At 41.8% G+C, this 25,847-nt stretch overlaps 5 protein-coding genes across 8 annotated transcripts; 2 read left to right on the top strand and 3 right to left on the bottom strand.

Moving 5' to 3' along the window:
• Window positions 1-187: 187 nt before the first annotated feature.
• On the bottom strand, window positions 188-5,667 carry RB195_006621 (uncharacterized protein; the record flags this gene model as incomplete). Its single annotated transcript, XM_064179809.1, has 15 exons — window positions 188-361; window positions 1,078-1,169; window positions 1,228-1,282; window positions 1,462-1,534; window positions 1,779-1,909; window positions 2,121-2,215; window positions 2,287-2,434; window positions 2,497-2,597; window positions 2,936-3,032; window positions 3,092-3,190; window positions 3,245-3,316; window positions 3,377-3,514; window positions 3,598-3,666; window positions 3,729-3,812; window positions 5,656-5,667. 15 exons carry the CDS (start codon window positions 5,665-5,667, stop codon window positions 188-190), a joined length of 1,440 nt encoding a protein of 479 aa, XP_064036738.1.
• An 8,447-nt stretch (window positions 5,668-14,114) lies between these two features.
• RB195_006617 (uncharacterized protein) lies at window positions 14,115-24,312 on the bottom strand (the record flags this gene model as incomplete). 4 transcript variants are annotated; one of them, XM_064179805.1, is made up of 15 exons in its annotated part: window positions 14,115-14,277; window positions 15,839-15,984; window positions 17,322-17,462; window positions 17,555-17,645; window positions 21,189-21,281; window positions 21,340-21,479; window positions 22,079-22,137; window positions 22,187-22,300; window positions 22,390-22,481; window positions 22,655-22,815; window positions 22,877-22,947; window positions 23,205-23,285; window positions 23,424-23,547; window positions 23,914-24,051; window positions 24,112-24,249. In XM_064179805.1, 15 exons carry the CDS (start codon window positions 24,247-24,249, stop codon window positions 14,115-14,117), a joined length of 1,752 nt encoding a protein of 583 aa, XP_064036732.1. The 4 variants fall into 4 exon arrangements, with proteins under 4 accessions (XP_064036732.1, XP_064036737.1, XP_064036733.1 ...); XM_064179803.1 differs by lacking the exons at window positions 14,115-14,277; window positions 15,839-15,984; window positions 17,322-17,462; ... (1 more) ...; window positions 23,914-24,051; window positions 24,112-24,249 and adding an exon at window positions 20,652-20,991 and having other exon boundaries at window positions 23,424-23,490; XM_064179804.1 differs by lacking the exons at window positions 21,189-21,281; window positions 21,340-21,479; window positions 22,079-22,137; ... (6 more) ...; window positions 23,914-24,051; window positions 24,112-24,249 and adding an exon at window positions 17,729-17,769.
• Window positions 17,944-18,198, bottom strand: RB195_006620 (uncharacterized protein; the record flags this gene model as incomplete). Its single annotated transcript, XM_064179808.1, has 1 exon — window positions 17,944-18,198. One exon carries the CDS (start codon window positions 18,196-18,198, stop codon window positions 17,944-17,946), a length of 255 nt encoding a protein of 84 aa, XP_064036736.1.
• On the top strand, window positions 18,393-18,824 carry RB195_006619 (uncharacterized protein; the record flags this gene model as incomplete). Its single annotated transcript, XM_064179807.1, has 1 exon — window positions 18,393-18,824. The coding sequence occupies one exon, from the start codon at window positions 18,393-18,395 to the stop codon at window positions 18,822-18,824; it is 432 nt and encodes a 143-aa protein (XP_064036735.1).
• On the top strand, window positions 19,227-20,509 carry RB195_006618 (uncharacterized protein; the record flags this gene model as incomplete). The annotated part of the gene is made up of 2 exons (XM_064179806.1): window positions 19,227-19,357; window positions 20,365-20,509. The coding sequence occupies 2 exons, from the start codon at window positions 19,227-19,229 to the stop codon at window positions 20,507-20,509; spliced, it is 276 nt and encodes a 91-aa protein (XP_064036734.1).
• Window positions 24,313-25,847: the final 1,535 nt, after the last annotated feature.

Raw genomic sequence — 25,847 nt, 5'->3', positions numbered from 1 at the left:
AATATTCGCAGAAAACAGAACAATAAATAGCGATCAGGTGAACCAGATGAGCAGTGCACATTTAATAAGTGACATAGTAAAGTGTCTCCTAAGGAAATGAATGCTCGAAACTTTCCTTCTGAGCGGAAGCAACGAAAGGAAAGGCAATTCTCGACAACAGATCAGAGCAGTATAAGACGCAGGAACTTCAAGATGAATAACCAGAGCTTCCAAACAGATTGTAGGCTTGATCGGGAGCTGAACCAATCGCAAAGGTTCGGAAGCCGTATGAGCGGAGTTGACGTTGGTCGAGGATGAGTCGACCGTCAAATATCGACGCCGGATGCTGCATCGATTTGTAGATTCGCTCGTAGTCGAGTTCCTACAAATAACTATTCAACTATACAGTATAGTACCAGTCGTTGCTAAGCGTACTGCGTCGGCATGACGCGCTACCTTTGAACGTTAACGAAGAAAGATTTTGTTGCATTTACGACTACAAAGTAACCCTAATCATGCACAAATAAAGGATAAAGGATTAAGTTTCTGGCGTTAATCAATCCGCTTGGGATGCGCCCCCACGTTCATTTCAATTCAGGATCGTTAGAGGTCCACGAGCGTGTAACTGGCCTATACAGTGACTTGCGGTGGCTAGCCGATGTGTCAAGTCAGTGTTTTTATCCTCCCAGACAAGTCTGGTACCAATTTATCGGCCCCGGAGGGATGAAAAGCTTCGTGAGCACTAGGGCGGATTCGAACCTCCGATCGATCGTGCAGGAAGCGGAACCTCTAACCGCTACGCTACACTACACCGGCCCTCATGCACAAATACACGAAAACAAAGAAAACTATTTCAAAAAACAAGAAAAAAAGCGCTTTGGGGAGTTTATTGGCGTCATTCTATCGAACTATCGACTGTGATCCTATCGATCAGATTGTCATCCTATCTAGGCGGGGCCCAATGATGCCTCCGTCGAGAATATTGCGCGTCGCGCTCGGCGGGGACTGTACAATTATGCTATGATGCGATAATCGAATTTCTATGAAAGAAATTCCAAAAATAATCTCGTTAAGACAGCAAAAGATTTCCGTACCCACCTTGAAATCATCCCATTCGGTGAGGACGACAATAGCATGCGCGCCGTCTGCCGCGGTGTACGGATCTTGATGAACCGTGACTAATTTCGACACTGAACACTACCGGGTTAAATTTGAAGTGATAAGTCCTAACGTTCCGATAGGACCCACCTTGCTCCTCCGGTGATCTTTGTTCTAACTCCCAGCGCATTTGCGTTTCGGTCACCTAAATACAGAGTTGTACGTAAGATACTTCTGTACACTAATTTCAGCAAACACAAACACTTCCGACTTATCTTGTAAGGAAACTCTTGTGACATTAGCTTGGATGGATTACGATACTTGATTGTCTCCATATAAAATAATAATAACAATATGTAATTTTAAACTATGAGTAATACCTACTTTAGGATCGAAGATAGAAATGTGGGCATGTTCCTCGAGAAGATGACTGATTATGTGAATAGCGGACGACTCTCTGAAAAAAAAAACCCTCAGCTTTGCCCTCTTCCTGCACGGACACAGTCGAGTCAAAAGGAATGAATGGAGCAACTTCGAATGCAACTGGGTAGTTGCGAAAGTTCGAAGTTGCGCGGTGGGACCCTAGCTGAGTTCATTGATCAGGAAGCCAGCCACTCGCTGGGGTACAACGCCGTATTGTACCATAGGGCAGATCATTTTGACTCAACCATATGGGTATTACACAGAGAGAATTCGCTCACCTAGTGTCCCCGGTGTTCTTCTTGAAAGCAAAGCCGAATACAGCAATTTTCTTATCAGTGACGGTGTTGAATAATTCGGCGATGATCTTGTCGGAGAAACGGCGACGTTGCCATGTGTTGATGTCAATCACCTGGACTCAAACTACCTCGTAGTGGTGTTGATTATACAGTTATAGTTGGCGCCAATTATGTTCACCACGGTGCACGCGACGCGCTTGCCGCAACTCCTTTGCTTCACTCCTTGACGCACGCTCCCTCTCCCCTCTACCCTGTCACTGGTTAAAGGCGCATCGCATTCATCTGGGTGATCGCAATCGACTCCGATTGTAATTTCTGACTCACCCCCATCCAGTAATCAGCGACCTTACGCAGATTAAGTGATTCACACAGATAAACCAGAGATAGCACATCTTTCTGGAAGCAGCTTCCACCGAATCCTGAATTTTCTGATTTGTGAAACAGTGCTTTAGACTCTCATTTCTGTTATTATTCCTCGTTTGGTACGTACCTACACTAGCCTGCAAGAACTTATTTCCAATCCTAGAGTCAAGTCCTACAGCGTGCGCGACTTCCTTCACATCAGCACCAGTAGCTTCACAAATAGCAGAGATAGCATTGATCGATGAGATTCGTTGGGCAAGAAAAGCGTTCGCAGCCTTTAAATCCATAGAGATGGTACTCACAGACAGTAATCATGAAATCTAGCATCTAAAAGTACCAGTTTGGAGAGTTCTGAGCTCCAGGTGTTAGTGGTGATGATTCGGTCACGCGGAACCCAATTCTCGTACACGCGAACCAGTTGGGCTACAGCATCCGCTCCTGAAAGAGTGGACCATTAGATGAAGTTAAATTTTTTAATTTTAGATCATTGATTAATTTCTAATTTAATTTTTTTAAGATTGGATAGATAATGAAAAATATAAAAGAATAATAGAAACAATAAATTTTTAGTCTTGTAAAAATAAGACAGAAATGTCCTACAAGGTATTTCTATAGATTTCATTTATGAAAAACATAAAAACTCCTTTAACTCACCAGTTATTTCTAAAGGGAACAAAATTAGAACATTAGTCTCTTCTGCAACATCACGTACTAACTAATACAGTAACTATCTGAGGTCACAATACAATTTCATAAGTTTCGAAGGATATTTATACCTTCAGGGGACGATTCTCCACCAATGAGAACACGATCTGGATTAGACAAATCTCTGATAGCTGTGCCTTCAGCGAGAAATTCCGGATTGGAAAGCACCTAAACGTTCGTATAAAGTTTTCCGCAGTAGCCAACTGTTGCCAATGGCAACACAGTACCTGGAACTTCAGGCTAGGATCGTTTCGTTGAGCCTCTCTGAGTATCGCGTTGATACTCTCAGCAGCTCGAACGGGTACCGTACTCTTTTCAACTACGATCTAAACAAAAACAATTGAGCAATGGGCGAAAAAGTTAGGAAGTAGCACATAAACCTTTGGTCCAACTGCATGTTTCGCGATTGTACGTGATACCGACTCTACGTACTTGAGATCCGGAGCCATTCCCTGTAGCAGCGATACTTCCAGAAAAACCGGTGATCAGCAGAGAATGACCACTACGCTCACCTTTCCTCTACCGTAAGTCTTCGTCGGTGTATTCACGGATATAAAGATTAGATCCGCTTCCCTGATAGCTTTGGGAATATCAGTGATAAAATGCAGATTTTTCCCACGTGCGGAGAACACAATCTCGTCCAAACCAGGCTGAAGAACAATAGATGGGACATAGCCTTTAGGACAGCAATCAACCAATTAATTAACCAATTAACAGCAATTAAGTAACGAACCTCAAAGATTGGCAGGTTTTCCGAGTTCCACTGTTCGATCTTCTCGAAATTCATGTCCACGACAGTGACCTAAGCTGTAAAACTTACAGGATAAGTGGCCAAAGAGCGGCTAAGAGAAGCCGAAGCAGTACCTGAATTTCTGGACACTTGTGCGCAATCATTGCACAAGTGGGACCTCCAACGTAACCAGCACCTACGCATGTGATCCGTTCCACCTAATAGTGGAAATATGATGAAAAGCAAAATGATTCTGGTGACATTTCACCGGCAGAGGAATTTAGGTAGATCTCTGGATAGCACCGTGTGAACTGAGGCGCTTTGTAAAACGCCGCCAGCACAAATTTGGTTAGGACTTTTTGTAAACAGTGTACTTACACAACCTCTAGCGGAATTCAGGTGAGCTGCTGATAAATTCCGCCTATTTTCGTTGCTTGAAAGATTCTACCTGAAACCCTCTTCTGTTTTCCAGTTTTTAACCATGCAGAGAATGCTTTCATCGATGGTTATGACGCGATAATATCGTATGGTTACAATGACATTTTGCATTAAATTCATCACTGAACAATAATGACTACTTCCACAAGAATTTCCCATTTAACTATAAATCGTTATAAAAGATGTTGATTTCACGTAGAACATTATTGTTGCCATCGCAAATGGCTACAGCTACCTAAAGCGAGCAGAGAAGGAAATTCACGATATGGGAATTTCTCCAGAAACCTGGGGTTAGAGGCGTGGCTCATGGGAGCGAGCAAGATCACACTTAAGTCGTCCTAATTGTCCTAAAAAAACATGGGGCGTGAAGAAATCTTGTCGATCAGGTTTTTCTATGAGGCACCTTGCAAGGCACCACCTTTACCTATACGCTGCTCTCCTCAGCTTAATCATCAGTTTTACTCGAATGCGCTACTGAGGGAATCTCATTGATTTCCGTTCGTTTGCTCGCAGACGCGGCGCGTGTACGGAGGTACCTCGTAGGAACATTCGATTGATGAGGCCGTTTTCTCTCCTCAGTTCCTCTGGACAATTAAGGGGATTGAGCGTGAAAACGCTCATACTCGTGATTTACACCTCTAAACCTTTCTTCAGAGATCCGAACATCTTATCCTAAAAAATATGGGGCGTGAAGGAACGTTATCGATCGATCGTGATATAATGCTTTAAAATATCAGGAACTCATTAGGAATATGGACGAAAATTCACTGGAATTTGATCGGAAAGTAACGGGAGAGTCTCTGGGAAGCATGACAAATGATAGGTATAGCGTAAGGCGGCTGTAATCGGAGAAAAGCATAATTACGGGCATCTCCCAAAATTTATCTGGAATCCTAAAAAGTTGTGAAACAATCAAAATTTCCGTCATCTTCTATAACACAAAGTATTTAAATGCTGTGTTGAGCACTGTTTGGAGCAACAAGGATGCAACTACACAGATCGACTAGAAAAAACTTTTTCAAGAAAGCGTATCAAAACGTCTATTCATTTATTTATTTTAGAAAAATTAAAGTGAGTGTGCTCCTGCAGAGAGCTGTCTACCCTGCCTACTATCTACTGCCTACATATACTCGCTATGCGAACTTTTAACATTGGCGGCGGCAGCGCTGAATATGAGAGCTACTCGCCTTTGATTGGGGAAAAACTGAAAGAGATGTGGTATGCAGATCAAGCAGGAAAAGAGCGTATGTTGCGGCAGACGCGTTGCGTCCATCCGCTTGAACGCATCCGGCAACGACTATGTAGTCGCTTTTTTCTACTATTATCCAAAGGTCAGCGCCGAGATAAGCGGAAGGTTGCTTTTTTTTGTTGTTATATATTTTCCAATCAATGACCTACAGTCATATGTAACTTTTAGGGTGGTGAGCCTGAAAGTACCCTTGGGTTTCGGATGCAGTGCCAAATTAGCAGTGTTCTGGATTTATTGGAAGTTACCTTGCCTAATTCTATAGAAAAAGGGATGGGAAAGCCAGGCAGAAGGCAAACGATCACAAAAAGACACAAAACCAATAGAAACCAACGGAGGAGATCAATCACGAGTGGTCTTTATGGAATGAAACCGACCTTTTTGAACATTGCTCTGTCTGCGCCCGGCTAGAACTCGTCCTCCTGTCCTGGAACAGGACATGCTTCAGGGAAAGAGTGTCAAAAGAAAGTGAAGCATGAGCGAGAAGAAAAAAAGTGACGTGACATTTATACTGAAGTGCCCTTTTCGAAACGTTGTAGACGTAAACTTTTTCGTTTCGTTAATTTAGCGAATATTCATACTTTTAAGAGAGGAGGAAGCAGCAATGAAGAAAACGTGAATAGAAATGAACTTAAGATTCTCATTAAAGTACCTTATTACCTTATAGAACTTTTGAAAGAAGTTAGCTTATAACCATTCTATTGAACAAATAAAAATATCCTGATTTCCCGAGAATTTCTAACATGAGAATTCTTAACGAGTCGTGCTACGTTAAGTTTCCCAGCATTCAAAGAAAAAAATCTAAAAAAGAAAACTAAAACGAAAACAAAGAATTCTGATTTTTAGCTGACTCTTTATCAGCTTTTTTATTTCAGAACATATTGAAATGAACGCTTGTTTGCCATTAGTGCTAAGCAAAAGGTGCTCTCGTATGGTCTTTTTACTATTTACCACATAGAAACGTTAAGTAACGATTTTTTGAAGAGTTTCAGGAGAACTTGTAGTATAAAATGTGATGAATAGTGGAGAAAGAAGAACTTGGAGCAAAACTTTCAAACTGGCACATATCGGAAAGATGAAGAGATAACGATAGTCGATGAGAAATCTTGGGAAACAACTGCGGATCGTACACTTTTTCTTTTCTCAAAACATTGAGGAACGGTTGAGAAACTACGAACACAAAGACAATACATGAAAGGAATGGAAATAAAGAAAGGACGCTAGTATCTTCTTTTTTTTAGACTTTTGGACTTTGAGACCTATTTCAAGTGATTTTTTCTTGGATGTAGCTAATTAGTTGGAACTAGTTCTGGCGCGGTGATCAAATGCAAAAATGATGTTACAGTAGTAAGTTACAGAAATTTAAAATTAAAGAAATTTCAGAAACTGTACGGCAAAATCGGGCTAGATTCGTTCGAGTATGTAGTTAATCTCATCGTAGTAGAAAACTCGGAAAAAAGATCGCATCTGGGGGGATCATTAGAGAGATCCGCAAGAATCGTTTTAAGAAAACCAGAACAAAGCAAATGTTTTTCTTACGATTAGATGAAACAGGTTTGAAACTCGCCATGGCTCCGATTTCTCGTCTGCATGTGCGAAAGAACATAAGATCAAATTTGTTTGTAAAAATTGTCTATGAACAGGAAAACTGTGTGGTAGTGAGATGAAAATATGAATAATAGCAGTGATCGGAGCGGAACGAAAAATCCAAACGCTTATTCACCCCGTTCACCGACGACACTTCATTCAGCGCATGCATCACACACGGAAGCGCTTCTGTGTCAGATCACAGGTGGGCGTGGTGGACACAGGAGGGGCGTAGCTGTCCGGCTGGTCAGACTTTTCAACAACGAACATTAGATTTCAAAGAGAACAAATCGGACCAAAATCCAGCGTGCAAATGAAAGAGTGGGACAAGGAAACACTTTTCTCCAGGAGCCATTTCGCCCACCTCTCCAACACATAGAGAAGAATAAATGGAGCGATCCAGGAACGCAGAAATGGATGCGACAGATCCAAAAGTGAAGGTAATTTCGGCGCAAAAAATACATCCACAACCTGCGCTGTAACAGAAAGGTTGCCTTCAAGTAAATATATAGAGCAGAAAGAACTCTCATCTAGATACTACACGCATCTACATACATCTACATAGACGAATGGAGGATTTAAAGGAATTTCCAACGTCGGATTTTCCCTGATAGAGGTTTAGAAGTCTTTCGCAAAAAAAAAAACAAGGACAAACGGGAAAGAACATCTAGATTCTGGAAAAAAAGGAAAAAAAGAACCATAGGCAGTTGCAACGAAATCAAAAGTATTATGAAAATCGCATGTTTGCTACCACTTTCGTTCAAGCATCGTTATGGTGTAAAAAGTTTTTAGTCAAGAAAACTCTTGCCACTAACTGCTCTTTGTCCTGTAGTTCCTGGATTTGTGCAGAGCGTCGCTCCTTTTTTCATTACACTCTTCGCAAAGTGCATGCCGAGCTCTGTCTGGCGCTGCGAAAATCTCAACGTTAAAAATTCCCCCGAAAGCTACCTTCAACAGAGCTTTCCTAGAGCAATTGGAGGTCGAAATAGGCAGAGAAAGTATAAACTCACTAGCGATGCAGCACCATCTATAATAAAAGATTGCTGGATGAATAAACAGAAGACAGATGGCAAAGTTCGACAAAGCGTAAACGATTCAATGACGGCTCGTGTTCACCGCACGTGCTGGTCAAACTTTTATTGCTATGACCAGCTGTTCAGGAAAGAACAAAGCACGGGAAATGTAACTAGCCCCAAGATCTGCTGTTTCAGTAATTCTACTCAAACGAGCTCATAGCAACCGAATCATGCCTCCAGGAAACTAATTTCCTGAAAGAAAAATTCAGATTTTTCATCTTATCACCGAATAGGATTCAGAAGCTCCAAAATTTAACAACAGCCATGCAAAATGAAGTTTTGAAATTATGTGGATTCGGAAAACAAAAATATGATGGTTAAGAAGATAGTGGTTTGGAAACACACAGCTGCGACCGACTGCAGTCCAGCGGTCGATCGATCTGTGCCTCCATTCACTCACTCCAATTCCTCTTTTGCTCTTTCGGACACCTTACAACAACGGATCAAAGAGTAGAGCAGTGAAGACTACCGAGACATCATTCATTCCCTCCCTCTGATCTGATCCGCTGCTATCGATTTCCTTTGCAACATCAACTTTCTGAATTTAATTGTTTATTTTTTGTTTTTGTTGTTTTCCAGGAGATGTTCGACTTCATAGCGTTCGCAGTGCAAACGAAGAGGCGACAAATAAATAAGGATAGCGGGAACTACGTGTGTTTTTCATTTCGTGTCTTGCAAGCGCTTGTTTGATTGGCAAACTGCCAACAAGCGAGCAAAAATGCTTTTCTCCGTAATCTGCTTGAAATCTAATCCCTATAATGTCACATTATCGGCCGATCAGAGCAGTTCTCCGATGATTCACTGCATTTCGAGGACTGTTCAGGGAAATTAATCCAGAGAATGTCCACAAAATCCTGCAAATCTCTTAATGACAGATGGAAATTTCTGGAGATTTGCTAGTAAAATATAAGTTCATTATGAATCAGAAAGACTTGGTAGAACTCTAACAAATCTTCAAAGGAAAGATTTTTAGGGGTATCAAAAATGCCTTAAATGTCCTAAAAAAATGTCCTAAAAGTACAACTCTCCATAGAAAATAGGCAATTTTTTATCCACTGATGTTTATATATTTTATTATTCGGACTCCTTCCTGCTAATTCGTTGAGAATTTAGAAATGTTTCACTGACTCTTGTATTACTAAAAAAATTACAGGAAAAATTTCACTCCCAACCTGGACAGTAAAATAATTCTTTTGAGTCTACCACTAGTAATTTTTCATTGGTATCTTCGACTTCGAACCACTAGAAATTATAATTACTTCAGAGAACGTTACCTAATTAAGCTCTTTTCTCTCTCTTTTATTTTTCCTTGAAAATGGAGGAAGGAAATTAAAATTACTAACGGGATTTTCGCCCAAGAACAATGCAGAAAATGAAAACAATTAAGCAATCTGCTCTATTTTCACACAATAAAAATTATAATATCTGCTTCCCTTCATTAAAACAGGAAGTCATAAAAATTTACTCTCCCCATTTCCATGTTGTCCACGGGCAAAAGAAAGATAAAAAGGAAAGAGATGTTCAATAACGCGATTTAAACATACCACTTAAATTTCAAACAAGTTCGAACGAAGCAGCAAAGCAAACGCAAACAAACCCCAGACACCTCAACGTTGGTAAGGGCAAGGTTAGTACAAGAGGTTCATGGCGCTTTCTACAAGGTCGACGAACTATGCTGTGCTCGAATTGGTTAAAAACAACCATGTTTGCTGTCCAATATTATTTCCTGACGAATCCAAATGAAATTTTCAAAAACAGCGCTCCACGGAATTGAAGGTGTTGGAATCTCTCCAACGTTAAGTTTAATTCCCCTTATATAGTGCAGAAAAAGGCGTATGAAACAATTTCGGTTGTACCGGTCTTTCCTACGATGCAACTTATTACGGGCAGTAGAACGAGACTGCAAAATGTGTCTCTTCTGCCTTTTTTACAAGAGAAAATTGAGCGTTATCAGGCTCATAATCGTAAACTACACCACACATGCATGTATTTGCAGTGAGATGCCAACACCGTCAATTTCGTGATAGTCTGTTCTTCATAATACTTTTTATATGACCAGATAAATCCACGTATAGAACAGGAATCTTTCTCTCTTACAAAATTCCTCAGAGTTTGCATAATTTCTCAAAATTTGTCATCTCAGAGTACCCAAAATGATATGCGTACTTTAAAAATCAAGACTAGTTGAGATACCGCTACCGCAGCAGAAATACGCAGAAATACGATTACTACATATCTGTTCCTTCCCATTGGAAATCACATGAAAATTCTAATCGTAGACCCTTTGACCCCTAATGATCGAGCATTTTCCGATCTTCCTATGCATGTGAAGTTGCTCTTTTACACGTGTATCTCTGTTTTTTCTTTTTCTGTTTTTTTTACAAGTGGAGACTGATAATAAATAAGTAAAGTAATGGTGGTGAACGACGACGACGTTTTGTTGGATTTTCTAAAATCCTCTGAAAACGAACCAAAACACATTGCTAACTATTCCTCTTGAAATTTCGGAAGAAAAATAGAAAGTGTTAGAAAAGTGGGAAACTGGGAAACAGTTACGCCTGCAAGTGACACAAACGAGAACATTTTAGGAGCTCATCCCCGTTTCTGTCGGTCGAGTTCTCCTCCGTTATAAAAAGAAAAAGGTTTCTGGAAAAGCGTTGGATCTCATTTTAAACTTCAAGAAACTATCCAGTAACGTTAAAAAGGGGAAAAGATCATCACTCGGCAGCCCAGAAGCACAGCACAGAATGAGGAAACCCAAACAAATCGCTAATTCCAGAAACATGTGCCCGTCAGCCTCGATCTCATAAATAAACTACAAATAAACTATGGATGGAGAAGGAACACACTGATGTACTTTATGTTTACAAATCGTTTCTGCCTTCGCTTCCGGCTCCCTCACATGCTGTGAAAGCGCAGACATTGACGTCCGAGTGTGGTCGGCCACCGCCGGCGAGGAGCTCAAGGCATTCGGACGAGATTTGTGGCCGGAGCGCAAAATCCTCCGCCGCGGCGGTCTGTTGGCTAAGCAACTCCTTTGTGAGATTGACGCAAACATTCTGTTGTGCTCAGATGCAAAAAAGTAGAGTGATATTACCCTTGAAAAAAGTTTTTAGATATAACTTGCTGTGGGGATCCCGTTTGGGAAATCAAAAACACATAAAATGCGGGTAGAAGGTAATTGGAAGGGGCAGGTTAGATTTCTAATTTTTTTTCTAAACTTTCTAGCCGTCCGAGACTAATTCTAGGGTTATTTTACACGCTGAAAGCGAATATGAGATCAATTCGGGATATAAATCAAATCAATGAATTGTTTTCGAAAAAAAGTCGAAATCAGCCAAACTTGATTCTCGTGGCTAACCTAAGTATTTTGTGTAACTGTTTTGAATTGGAACTGCATTTAGTTCAGAATTTTACAATATGTTAGTGACAGGTCCGGATTTTTCATCTGAAATTTCTCCGGGAGAGGCCTCACCGACCTCAAAATGGGGCCTCGCCTAGCCCTCTCCTTCCCATCATTAACAACCTCAGCACTAAAATATGTAAAAAAGATTACGAATGATGAAATGAAAGGTGAATTTGGAAATCTGCGTGCCTGGAAGACAAGAGATCGACTTGCATCAGTTTTAGCTCAGTTTTAAGGCCTAACTTCAACTGATTCTTAACATACATACTACAAAGTCAAAGTCAAGACATCACGTTTTCAATAAAAATGCTCAAGTAAATTAGAAATTTGGAAGTACTTGCAAAATTCGAGAACAATGGGATCTAATCCCTTAATTCTGACATAGATATTAAAAAGAATATTTACACCCTTGTATGTTCCTCATGTACGTGTACTGTCCTACTCGAAATGAAGGGGTGAGGTGAAAGAACAACAATTAACTTAGATTGAAAGTGTGTAATTTGTTCTAATAAAATCGATTGGAATAAAATATGTCTACATTACCAGTAATGTTTTCTAATACGCTACGATATGAAAGGGCGAAAATTCTTCTCGCTTCAGGTTCAGGTAGGCTTTAAAAGGCTGGAGTTGCCAGAAATTATGGATTCAAAGACTCAAGGAGCGAGGAACAGCAGCGTCCTTCAAAGATATAAGTGAAAGGTTTCATGGCCTTAAGAGGCTGCCTGTCTAGCACAAGTTAGGCTGATTTTCTCTTACTGCTTTGCTAATTTACTTTATTTCAGTATTAATTTAAATCTTACTTAAATCTTCAATATTTAATTTAATATTAATTTAATTTAAATTTGATAAAGCACTGCCCGAGATCGCCGTAGAGGAGCACCCCGTTATTCCGAAGCCTTGACTTCGTTAATAAATTTGGAACAGACTGCGGATGAGGAATCAAATGGACCCCCACAGTTCTCCTGTCCCTCTTTGATGCTTATGTTCTACCACGCAAAAGACGGTCATCTGAAAAGAAAAAGAGAAGAGAAAATGACGAGAAGAAGAAAGTTCTAGACACAATAGACGTTATATGTTTGCGTCTATTTCCTTATGTGATTCACATTTCTCCTGTGCACAATAAAATGTAAAAACATACTAATATTCGACAGCAAATTCGTATTTTCTCGGAAAAAAAAGCTGGCGAAACCAAGGACGCCTGGACAGAACCTCTCAAACTTTCTGACATCTACACACGAGGACACCTTACCGAACCAAATGTGATTGCTGTTCCGTTTTTTACGAACAAATGGAACGAATACGCGACATCCAAATTCATAACTCTCTCTAAACAGGAACTGGCACTCTCGCGCTCAATGATTCTTATTCTAAGTACTCTAAAAGTGTATTCGTAATTGATGTATTATTACTAGTAATAATGTGTTATTAGTATCACGCACTTCCAATCTCGTTAACAGACAACTTTTCGTACATGTATTAGCTTCAGGACACCTCAATCAGAGTAAATCCATAGCTCCAAGGAGGGGCAGCTTCTGTTGTTCATTTGACTTGTACTTATACTAGTTGATTCGCGGACGTCGGAAGAAAGCGGAACTGTTTTTACCGCGCAATAAGTTGCATCGTTAGGAGAACAGGCCCACACGGATCTACGAAATAAGGCTTTTCTTGGACTTTAAGGGAAGAATGAGCGTGATTATGCCCATAGTCATTCACTACAACTCTAAACCTACAAAGAGATTTCAACATCATTAATTTCTGATGGCTTCAACTCAAGTAGGTCAAATGCGACTCTCCGGAAGGCGAAAGGAAGGTGAATCTCGGGAATTCCGGCGACGTTTATCCGAAAGTTGCGGAAGGAACAATTATCATGCGTAAAATTTACTTCCACACGAGAAGCAGTGTGGAGTGGTGAGCTAGCGCAAAAGTGGAGTTCTGCAGAAGTCGTGAGGATTTTCACTAGGAATGGCAATATCTAAAAACAAATTCAGGTAATCGTCCATGAAAAAGAATGAAAATTCGAAATAACCGGCAGTTGGTTAGAATTAATAGCACGAAAGACAGTGAAGCTTCCTTTTTTTCGTTACGGGGAAGTAGTCGGAGAATGGATGCGCTTTTAATATTCAAGAAATTCGGCAAATGCGTCAAAAAAAAAACTAAGAGAACTAAGGCGGAAGTGCTGTTTAACGGAAACACGAGCAGTCAACCGGCTATTTGAATAACGTAGTTTTTCCGATGTGGTTCGGTAGCGACGTTCTGCGCACTATCTTACAATACCAATCAAAAATAGCAAATTCGCGCTACGACAGTCAACATTTGATGACGCATCACACCAGAAAAGAAAACAATGTGCGGTCGGAGAGGCGCAGCACACCAAGTCACAGGGACTATGCAGTTGCGATGACCGAAAAATGTCGAAACGCATATCCTAAACCTGAAAAGGGCGGAGCGATATAATACGCGTTTTTCTTTACACTCCACCATGGTAACCTTGGATGAGCGCTTTTCAGTCGTCACAATGCCGCTCAGCAAAAACGGCATATGTATAGTGCGGCTGGTAACGAGTGACAGGTAACTCGCATACGAAGTGAATGGATTTCGGACACTACTCCACGAACACACAGCCAGTTACTGTTTATAATCCAATATCCAGATAAAGAATACAAAATGAAATAGAGTGAAACAGTTTTAGCAGTGCTGAACGCATATCTTGTACAATCAATGCCTATTCAAATTATTAAGAATACTCCAAGATGGTGCTGGATGCATATCAGTCATCGTAATACGGCTCTTCTTCATCCATCCTGACGTTAACGCTGAGAAGACGACGATCGTCAAAGAAATAAAGTCGACTGTCAACAGGATTGTAGTGAAGCATGGTGAGGCCTTGGTACGGATTGTACCATGCCACTTGTCCAGGAATCGTCTCGTTCCTGAAAGATTTGTATCAAAAAATTGAAAAAAAAACCACACGAAGCAGATCCGAAATACGAGAATGCATGGGTATGGTTGAAATACAATGTATAAGCATATAGTTGGCCCAAACCACTTGAAGCCCAACGCAACTGCGTAAGCGCACGAAGTGGCGCGGCGAGACCCCTTCTCATCTCCGCAGTCTATCTAAGGCAACAAGGTCCTGGTTCGATCGCAACCGCTTAAGCAAAACTGCACCAGGCTTCACGTCGTTCCAACTCGACTTCAATTTAAAATAAATTTTTGAATGAGGCCACGTTTATGAGTCTGATTGCTGTCAGCAATCGGGTCAGCATGACATGAAATGGTCCAGTTCGTTTTGAACCGACTATACCTGCTTGCGCTGGCACTCCTTATAGTAAATGCAACTGAGGTACTTGGATTTACTTTCAGAGCACATACCACCTATACAACTTATCGTTCCGTTTCGTTACGGTGAACTGCCGGAGCTGTCGATCTGAAGTATTCAGAACACTTGGTTCTAGCGAGACACCAAGTCTCGCAGGAAATGGAACAGTGACACATACACGATTTCTGTACGAGCTCTCGCTGTAGATCGAGAAGGATGAGCAGAGCCGCGTTCAAGAACGACACGCCTCGGCGAAGATGCGGGCAAGTCGGATAATAATACCAGCCCACCATTTTAGTCGAGTAAGTCGAATTTTTTGAAATTTGAAAAATCGGGTACAGAATGTGAAAACGAGACGATAGTCATTAATCTCCATTTTAATGTGCAGGCGACTGTGCTAGAGCGGTCAAAGATACGAGTTCGATCGGTGCAAGAATTACAGAACGGAGGACGTGTAAACCCTGAGAAGAACGTGCGTTGCGGCAGACGCGTCACGGTCACTCGGTTGAAGTACTCGTGTAGGCACTCATCAATGGTTACTTTCGAGAAAAACGTTAAATGCAAAAAAAAATCTAGATGCAAAGGACTAGTAGTTGTCTGGTGAAAATCCTTCAAATACTTAATTAATAAAGTTCTTCTTATTAAAAAGAGTGTTTTTTTTTAACCATACTGTTAATGGAAGCATTTTTTGCTTGTTTTATTTGCAGTAACAATTATAATAGTTTTGCAATAAAAATGAATAAAAATAGAACTGGTCACTTGAATTTTTAGGATAATTCCGCGTTCATTTCTTGAAATTCAATTCATTCAAAGTTAGTCGACATCGTCCTAACTCCTCACCTATTTCGACTAATCCAAATTTCAATATTGAAAAGAAATATGTGTTCTCAACCTTCCAATTCAATCTGGAACTCTAGAATCTATACAGGGTTGCTACGTGGGATTTTTGAAGGCGACATACAAACCTTTCAAAAGCGTCCGTGTCGCTAAATGTACCTTTGTTGTATTGAAAACTCTTGAAATCTCTTTAATTCCGCAATGACGAAAAAATCAAGCAAAATTTTTGCTCTGAACATCCTACCATGCTGCAGAATCCAAGCATCACTCAGAAAATCCGCATTTCATGTCCAATACATAAATTAGTGGACAACGAGAAGCTTAAAGTTGCAAACCTGAAGAGATCGTAAGCGAAACTGATCCGAGAATCACGAGTAGTTGCACTCTGTAATCCGTACAGCACTCCGCACATTATGAAAGCATCTGCCAATTGGGTTCCGTTCACATCCGGAATCTCCCAAGAATCCACGATAAAGAAGTCCTAAGAGATGGTCTTGTTGTGCACGCATAGTGACATAAACAAAGTACTCAAAACATCAAAACATCAATAAAAACTCAAGAATGCTCCAGTGATTTTGTTGAAAACAGTATTTTTCCATGACAATTATGATAATATAAGGTGTCCCAAAATTTGCATCCCATTTCATTTGCGTCCCATTTGCAAGATTTGAATTAAAAAAAAAACGCAGTTTTTCCACTCGCGTTTTTTTAAAATTGAAACATAAAGTACATAGGATAAAGTTCAAGGTAGCATACCAGAAATCTGGGGCGGTACGGATTTCAGGTGTACGGGGTCGTAGATTATGGAGACCGGGTGGTTCCGCTCAACTCTCCCTGAATCACTGCAAGCAGCCGGCCCCTGAATGCTGTTTTGTACGATGCCTTCTACTGCACCGCGCCACCCTTGCACCATAACGTCCCTTACTGCCTATCGGGGCAGTCTGAATTGATTTTCGACGAATCGCAGGGCGGAGGCGGCGCAAGGGGGGGGGGGGGGCGTTGCAATAGATGGCGTCGTACAAAACAGCATTCTGGAATCCGCACCACCCTCGATTCGTGGTATGCTGCCTTTAGCTATGGAATAGCATCCACAACATGTCACTGTATGGACCGGAATCTGGGTTAGAAGCGTAATTGGACCATACTTTCCAAAAATTAAGGTGGTCAGGCAGTTACTGTTACCTGTACTGAGCACCGCGGCCTAGGTGAAATTCTAAATTGGATGAAATTGATGTGGAGGACATGTGCTTTCAACAAATGGTGCGTCATGTCGTACAGCCCGTGGAACAATCCAATTACTGCATGAGAGATTTCCTGCACGTGTACTATCTCGTCTCGGTGATCGACGACAGAGTGCACATGTGCCAGCAAAGCCGTGGAGGTCATTTGCCGGATGTGCTATTCCATACATAACCCTGTCCTATGTACTTTATGTCTCAATTAAAAAAGTACAATTGAAAAACTGTGTTTTCTACTTAACTCAAACCTTGCGTAAGTTTTGAGACACCCTATACAAGCACAGAAGGAGTTGAGCACGTGCATAAAATACTGTTTGAAAAACACAGTTGAAGAAGATCCTCATTTTTTGTGATTAATTTACATTCAAATAAAGCAGAGCACATCAGGTATGTAAAAAATTAATTATAAGGTTCCTAAACTTCGCACAAATATTAGACCAGCTACTATATCTCGCAGCCGTGAAGATGCTTACATAAAAACGCTAATTTCGAAAAAAAAATTCTTAAGGAATCTTTCGAAAAATTATCCAGCGATCAAAAGAATCACAAAGCGAATAAATCTGCTCATTCTTGTACTTACCGGTTCAATTTTACTAACGTAAAGAAAATCACTTTCAGGTCGCATGTAGATCACCCACAATCCATTTTCGTCCACCGCAAAATCCACATAATTGTGAGGACGATTGTACAACCACGAATGTCTATCGGTTTCATTGCACTCCTGCTCAATTTTGTACGGTAGAGAACAACTCGTAGCTGTTATAACGTGCCAAAGTAGAGGTGGTCAACTACGCTCAAGTGAAAAACGCTTACCTCAAAAGTGTGATCTGGAAGACGTCCGCAGTCCTTGTGTGCAATGTCACCAAGTTCCGCTTCAATTTGGTCAGTCGTTTCAAGATCATAGCTGAAAAATCGATACAATCGGTTTATCCCATTCTTTCTTTTGCTTAAGTAGTGTGACAGCAGGAATCAAGCCCTTTCGTCAACCTATATTGAACGGATAGTTCTCGCCATCTCACGAACCTCATATGAAGAAAAATTTCAGCACTTCTGCGCTAAATGTATCACCTCCACCACATCACTGGCTTCAAATTTTGGATGCAGAATCGAAGGTTCCTCTCCTACTATGTGTGCCGTTGGATATGCACGATTTCAGGAGTTGATAGTGCTTGCAAGTTGAGCAAGACGTTAGAGTGATCTCTTCAGATCGGCAGAGTTGATACACTGTTGCTTTTCGCAGTGTTGAGGACTACTCTTTCAAATCCTCCACAACGGTTCACAGTCTCATAGTGGCGTGGAGGTGGAGGTGACTCTGGGCGTCGTACTGCAATGGGCAGTGGAGGTTCTTCCCCCGGCACCATGTCCCAAGCTGAGAAGGAGTGCGACATATCCAACATTCGGACTTCTCCGAATTGGAAGTCCTCTAAGAGTAACCCACCGCTACCACCTTGTGACATTTTGCTGCGACTCACCACCGTCTTAGCAAAATGTCACAAGGTGGCCCCCTGATCCACATAGGTTGGGCGACCACCTGTGGCGAAAGCCAAGCTCGCCATGCAGGGCTGCTTAGTTTGGAGAAAAGTCGCCTTTCCACCGCAGTATACACACTGCCTCAATACCCTACACACTGGGCTCCGCCGTCTCAGACGATATGGCGACCGGTGAGAGACCATCAAATCTCAGGTTGCTCAGAACGTTTGTGATTTTGGACCAATGCGATGCATGCGCGACTCGCCATGAAGACAGTCTCAGGCCGTGTACATACAACGCGAGAACAGTGTCCACAGACACTGACCTACATGCCCTTTTCAGAGCTGGAGAGCGTATTAAAATCGACGTTACTGCTCTGCGAGAGACCGATAGCAGGAAAGAGCGACCTAGGACAGGTGATCGGCAGTACGCCGCCATTAGTGGAGAGGAGACTCCGTCGCGAAATATAGGCGCTATTGGTTTTGCTATGCACCCATCTGTCGTCCACCTTGCCAATTCTCACAAGATCCTCTTACCTTATCTGACTATTTTCCATCTCCGCTCTCTGCGTCAAAAACGCATTAGAATCGTCAAATGCTACTCACCAACATAGGCAGCTGATGAATTCGAATTGAACGCGTTTTGCGAAGAAGTAGAGAGAGTAATCCGCAACGAGAACTCCTACACATTCGTTGTCAGGGACTACAACGCAAAACTTGGAAATTTTACAGAAGAGGAATACAGGATTAGAAGATTTGGAACCAGAATGAAAACTGTAGACGTCTTGCCGGGCTGTTGTCCGCCGCTCGCCTCTTTCATAAGAATTCTCTTTCCATGAAGAAGAATCGTCGTCAGTGGACATGGGAATCGCCACATGACACGACTCATGCGGAGATCGACCCCACGCTCACAAGATGGGGGTATTGACGTTTCGGCAACAACATCCTTTTGTAGTTGGTCTCATCAACTTCTTCTTTATGCAAAAATACGGCTTAGCCACACGACGGAAAAGAGCATGTGCAGCCAGCAACGCAGCAGAAAAGAAGTTGTATACGATGATTGCATACTCGAGGACTCCTTGTCCCAGGATGACTGGGACATAGAGGAGGACCTAAACGTGGTCTACGACCTGCTGCTCGGAGGACTGTGAGCCTGTGCCGAACGTGCCACAAAGCCGCGCACAACAAGCTCGGATCTAATTTTGAAGACTACCAAGGGACTGTTAGAAAAAAGGACTTCGAGACTTGATCCAACTGTATCGCACTTTGAGCGGTTAGTAGCAAACACTAGCTGTAAAAAGGCGTTGCAGAAGGACCTTTCGAAATATAGGCAGAAGAAGATTCTGGAAGAAGCACAAAGAAGGTAGAGTCTAAAGAAGTGCCCCAGGGACTTCCGCTAATATACCATTCCGCTAACAACCTTGCTAAGCAAAGACGGGATTTGGAGCATTTCGCTTTGTGACATCTAAATCATTACGAAGAGATTCTACTCGAGTCTTTTCCATTTGTCAACTCCTGCTTCAACCTCGATCAATTCCACTGGTGAAGTTAAACCACGGACTCTCCCTTCGGAAGTACGAGTCGCAACCAAGGGCATGAAACCTGGAACAACTCCCGTACCTGATTTTATATCAGCAGACTTTCTTTGTGCTGGTGGCCATCCGCTTCATGTAATCTTAGCAGCGCATATGACTTCCTACCTTCAGAAAGAATGAACGACAGAACGGCACCAGAACGGAGAGCGTTCCTTGCAGCATTCTCGATAGGTGTTTGAACGAATATGGGCCGTAAAGTGGTTCGTATCCAACATGAACAGACATATTGGCGGGACTTCTTTTTGCACTTTTCGTCAATCAGACTTGCAATGTCAATTTTTGGTTCAAAAGAAACTCCTCGGTTCTCTACTGGAACCGTTTCTGGAGAAGAGCTGAAAAGAACTGGACAGCGACCAGTGTCGAGCGAGACATAGCAGACATGGACATAGACAACCAAATAGCTCTAGACTTCGATTGAAAAATCTCCGCGTCAGGTTATAGTCGTGCTGAAGTTTGAGTCTTTTCAGTTTGATTTCTTCCACTTGCGCTGTTGTTCATACGTTAAAGGTGTCGACCTTGCCAAGAAAGCTGTTAACATTAATTATTCTTTCCAATCTAGATGCGTTGGTGGCCTTGATGCTGTTCATCCAAGTCAGCAAGGTGGTGATCGTCCTCAGGTGTGTGCTCCGCGGGATAATACCATTTCTCGAGCGCATCCGATGGTTGTTAAAGTCCCATCTTCGCATCTGCGTCGATTCCAATAATCACCACCTGCTTGCTGGATACCTTAGACGTTAACGCATTAAGTTGATCTTAGGAAGCGTTCTTATTGTCGTTTTTAGCGGCGTTGACAATTACGCATTTTCTGCGACTCTACAGTCATATAGAAGAGCATCTTCACGGTGTTCAGCCAAATTCTTCCATCGAGTTGTTACAGTCGTTCCTCACAGCTGCCTGCCTGGTTTGTTGGAGTTCACTCGACAACTTTCGGCAGTCCAGCGCGATAAAACGAATGTTTGCTGCCATGGACTGCATGCTTCCTTCAGGCAGTTTACCTTCTAGGTTATGGGCTTTGGCGATGTACTGGAAGGCAGCACCTTTTTGCAATGTATGGTAAGCTTTTGCAATATAACTGAGCAGGTAATATAGCTCATACGTTTCAAAAGCGTTCACTCGAATGCCTGGTTGCGCTTGGTTCGCCACCGCGAGCAGCAAGCAGACATGTATAAGCGGCCACAAATAAGTTCTAATAAATAGTCAAATAAATAGCTTGTTGAAAATCAATAGAAGGTAAATAAATAATCAAATAAATGGAAAATCAATGGGAATACATAAGTAAACGGATTCGATAATGGATAAATGCATAAGCAGGATAGTGGTAAAATGCGCCAACACAAAAACAGATCCACGATAAGTGTTTTTTCCAGAGAAACAAAAACACACCGGACCAACGCAGTCGAGCCATGTTTATGGTAGTAGTAGGAGCCGTTATAAATGAGATTACCGGTACCCGATGCTAGGTAGTCAACGTAGTACCTGGAATTGTTGCGCTAATCAGCATTGCCGATCGAGACAGCGAAGAAAAAGAACTTACTTTATTTTCTGCACCTTGTTCATCATTTGTCTTTCATTTTCATATTCATAAAGAACCGGCGAAGCATAGCCGTCGGTAACCCAACGCTTCTCGGCCATGCTGTCTGATTGGGGATGCGCATCACGCATCCATGAACCAACCTAATGAAAGATTAGAGCTAAAGTTGGCTTGGAATGTGTTCAACTGGCTGATGGCGGAGTGGGACATGGAAAATGTGCCAAGCAGAGGAAGAGAGTTCATTGAGGAAAGATGCGTTGCGTCCGCTCAGTTGAGTGTATTAGGCGGATATATCACATTGACGATAGAGCTATACACGAGTGGATTACGCACTCAGGCGCGTGATTTAACAGATAATCAAATACGTAATAATATTCATCCACTATTATGTGAAAAAGATGAAACACTACCAAAAAGCAAGGAAAAAGCTGGTTCAAAAATAAAATATATGCTGCTGGGGACAACATGACACGGATGGTCGCATGCGGAAGATTAAAAATAACACTGCTTACAAATGAGAATTAAAAAGCGCGCATTCGTCAGTGTGATATACTATTTTGTCGACTGTCTATATAATTTGTTTTGTAATTTCCATGTATAAAATTTAAGATATATTTAAGATAAGAAGAAGAAATTATTAAGATTGCTTCAGTGACAGCACGTCCCGTGACAATTAATTTTGTCCTCTACTAGCAATAGCTGTTTTTCAGAACAACGGAAGAAGACGTCCTCAAAAGGATACCTCGCCGTATTGGGACTCTGCATGTAGCACTGGGATTCCTACAGCAGCCAGCATACACTCTGAAAAAGGAAATTATTAATGTGGCTCCAGACACGAACATACTCCAACCTCGTCTATTATAACCAAGAGTAGGTGGACCCGTGTACGGAGCTGGAGTGGTGAAATTCGTGTAGTTCCCCCACTCGTCAGTGAAGTTTCCGAACAAAAGCGTGCCATTTTCACCTTGAGTAGGAGATTTTTGTGTGGAGGAAATCTCAGTTGTGGAATAATTTTTATGCGCTATAGTATACAGTACACGCGCGGAAACTGACCGAATACTGGTGGCACAAAGTATTTGGTAGGTGTTGTTGGTCTCCGCCGCCTAGTCGGCGGTGGAGTAGGTGTAGTGGTAATCGTGGAAAATCTGGAAATTTCAGAGCTAGAACTATTACAAATTGCTACATTTGTAACATTTCAGTTTGCGAGGTTGTGGTTCACTCTCAAACAAATCTTTTTTCAATAATCTCCTTGCTAGAAAGAAACAAAATTTTTCACTGGCCAGAATGATGAGGTGCAACTTTATGGAGCTGAAGGGACCTTGGCAACTTTCTTGTTCTACTTAGGTCAGGCTTCGGCATTCCAGGTGACCATCCGGGTGGCGGACCAAAACCAGGAGGTGTCGGTTCAAATGGAACAAGTCGTGTAACCTCCACTTCTTTCACCACAACAACTGGAACAGGCACCATCTTTTCTTCTACCTGAAAATAAGAACATCTAAGATTCAAGGATTCCGCTCGAAAAGTACAACCCCTAGCATACCTGAATAACAGGCGGTCCAGGAATTGGCACCCTGTGAACATACATATCGGGGAACGAGCAGTTACAACGACCTAAAGTTATTCCCTGAATTAAGTAGAAGATGTACTTAGGTATAGAGTAGTGTAAATCAAGTGGCTCAATGTCTTCGTAGAAAAAAAAAACAAAGAAAAATTTAAGGGAATTTGTATCAGAAAGTAATCGCCGGATCGAAGATACCGAAAAAAGCTGTTCAAAAATAAATAAACAAACAAAAAATTACGTAATAGAAATTTTTAAACGAAGATAACCACGTTAAATAATGGAGGAAGAGCCCTTTAAGTTTGCTCACCGTCTCTTCCAGGAGCTCCAATATCACCAGCTTCTCCAACAAGTCCGCTAGGACCAACATTTCCAACAGGGCCTCGCTTTCCTAAAAGCATATTTATTTAAAAAAAAATTAAAATATAATTCAGGAAAACTAAAAGATATGCGTAAAAATCTTCCTTTTGCTCTGAGAATACATCGTTTAGGGAAATTAAAACCCGGACGTCAACAAGAATAAACATACCTGGCGGACCAACCGGACCCTGTGAGCCAGGATCACCTCGAGCTCCTTGAAAACCCATCAGTTTCATGCCAACATCTGAGCAATGGCGATGAATACGTGCACATGATCGCTCCAATACATCTTTCTGGGAAGATTTTAATTTCGTTCTAATTTTTAAATAAACATACGAAATAAACAATGCACATCCATCGACTACATAATTTTAGTAACCTTCACGCTGTGGGACGAATGTGCATGTGTTAGCAATCTTACACATCTGCAACATTAACGACGGTTCTCATCTGCCGGGGCTAATAAAAAGTACTCGTTTTCATTTTTACTCAACTAATGAAGGTTAAGGTTAACGTTCGGTCAAAGTTTTAAACCGAGCCCGAAAAGAAAATCGAATGTTGTAAAGAAAGTAAGCATCAAAATAGAAGGTTATGTCGAAAGAGTCCAATTTAATGATTTTACGGGAAAAATAAAAATGTAGAACTCTAAAAGGTCATACTGGAATTAAAGTGTTCTGCCCTAAAATGATAGTGTACTCCTCAAGCTCCAACGGTAACGTTCTCTTCGCCGATCTTCTCGTACGAACATTTTCAAAATCCTTCACTGGTTCCTCTCCTAACAAATCGCACTCGACGCTCTGTAAGCACACGAATCCCCGAGTTATTTGAACGTTCGTAAACAGCGCGTGTAAACCCACAACAAACGTGACGTAAGCGTGTAGATATAGTACGATGAGCAGAAAGAGGTTACCCAATTGGGCGACAATAATCCAGCGACGAGCACGTGCTGTTGTGATCGCCGCCGCTGTTCCGGACGAATTCCCCACGGTTCGCATACGCTCCGGAGTGAACAGTCGCCGTTGCCACCGACGTGTGAAATGCGATACACAAACCATCATCGAAATAAACAGCCAGGTTCAAGCCTGGTCGAAAATCAGAAAGCGACCTAGCATGTTGAGGGAAGGTTAGACAATACTTCTAAACAACAACGTATGAAGCTGATTATATTACTATATATAATTTCAAGGCGGGTGTAGAGCAGGCGGTTTGAGGTTCTCGCTGTCTGCACGATCGATCGGAGGCTCGAATCCGCCCTAGTGCTCACCAAGCCTTTCATCCCTCCGAGGTCGATAAATTGGTACCAGACTTGTCTGGGAGGATAAAAACACTGACTTGCTAGCCCCCGCTGGTCATTTTATAGGCCAGTTACATGTTCGTGAACCTTAAACGATTCTGAATTGAAGTGAACGTGGGGGCGCATCCCAAGCGGATTGATTAACGCCAGAAGCGTTATCCTTTATCCTTTGTGATTTCAATCGGTAGCTCCTAGCAACAACCGCTTATTCTCTGTAGCTCCAGAAGTCAATAAAAAGTACATCATGAAAGCAAAATCGTTGAGACGGTGCTCAAGTGCTTAACGTTTGAAAACATTTGGAAACTGTTTTCTTTACTGTGCTAGGTTACCTCATTCTCAAGTGACTGTACCGTACACTGATCACAGTTGGACGTAGAAGCCCTGTCTTTAGCCCTATACTCGAAAGAATACTTTCAGTGATTTCAAGCCCTTCGTCTCACGTCACCTCTGCAGTGCATCAACGTCTGGCGGCCTACCTCCGTCAGCAAGCTATACTAACTTCCCCAATAATATAACCAAGAGGAGGACCATATACAAAAAAATGCAATAGGGTAGGAAATTATTAGTAATTAATTGATAAAAGAAGGGTCGTTGGTCCATAATTGTTTCTTAAGTTCATTTCGAAAACCCCAACAAATGTACTTGTTGAGCAAAGGGCTACGGGCTACACGGGGAGGGGGAGGAAGAGCGAAAGGGGAGAGCAAAACTAAGGCAAATGATCAAACGGAGACAGTGACAAATACACGCGCTCCAACTAGTCAGTGCCTCTACGTCCCAGAAGACCTGTGTCGACATCGCTTCTTTTCTCATACACAAGCATGAGACAGTGGCTACAATGCTACTAAAGTAGCAGCAGATATTCTGCCAGATCAGCGAAAAAACATAATCACTTATTACTTTGTTTACTTCCAGAGATCCCGCGTTGGTTCTCAGATTTTTGGAAAGAAATCATTAACGAAATGTGAGATTGAGAAATACATCTGTACTGCAAACACAACGTAAAAGAAATCGTAGGTTCATACTCTGTAAGCATAACTACAAGACTGGGACAGGAAATTTCGTTCACAGTCGAGAGTAGCAAAAGGCGCGACATCACAATTGACTTGAACGGATTGCACATAACATGAATCAAAGAGAATTTAGAAATACAACGGTGAAAAGAGAAGAACAACAGCGGAAGCTCTGATATACTACATTTTACTAAGGCGAGTAAAGCATCTCAAGGGTAGATGGAGCACACATAAATCAGCAGTTGAACCTGATCACAAAAATTGGAAGAGAACTTATCTAGAAAGGTCA

The sequence above is a fragment of the Necator americanus genome, chromosome I (assembly GCF_031761385.1).
Source record: "Necator americanus strain Aroian chromosome I, whole genome shotgun sequence".
NCBI classification, from domain to species: domain Eukaryota; kingdom Metazoa; phylum Nematoda; class Chromadorea; order Rhabditida; family Ancylostomatidae; genus Necator; species Necator americanus.
This window is presented reverse-complemented; position numbering and strand designations above follow the sequence as displayed.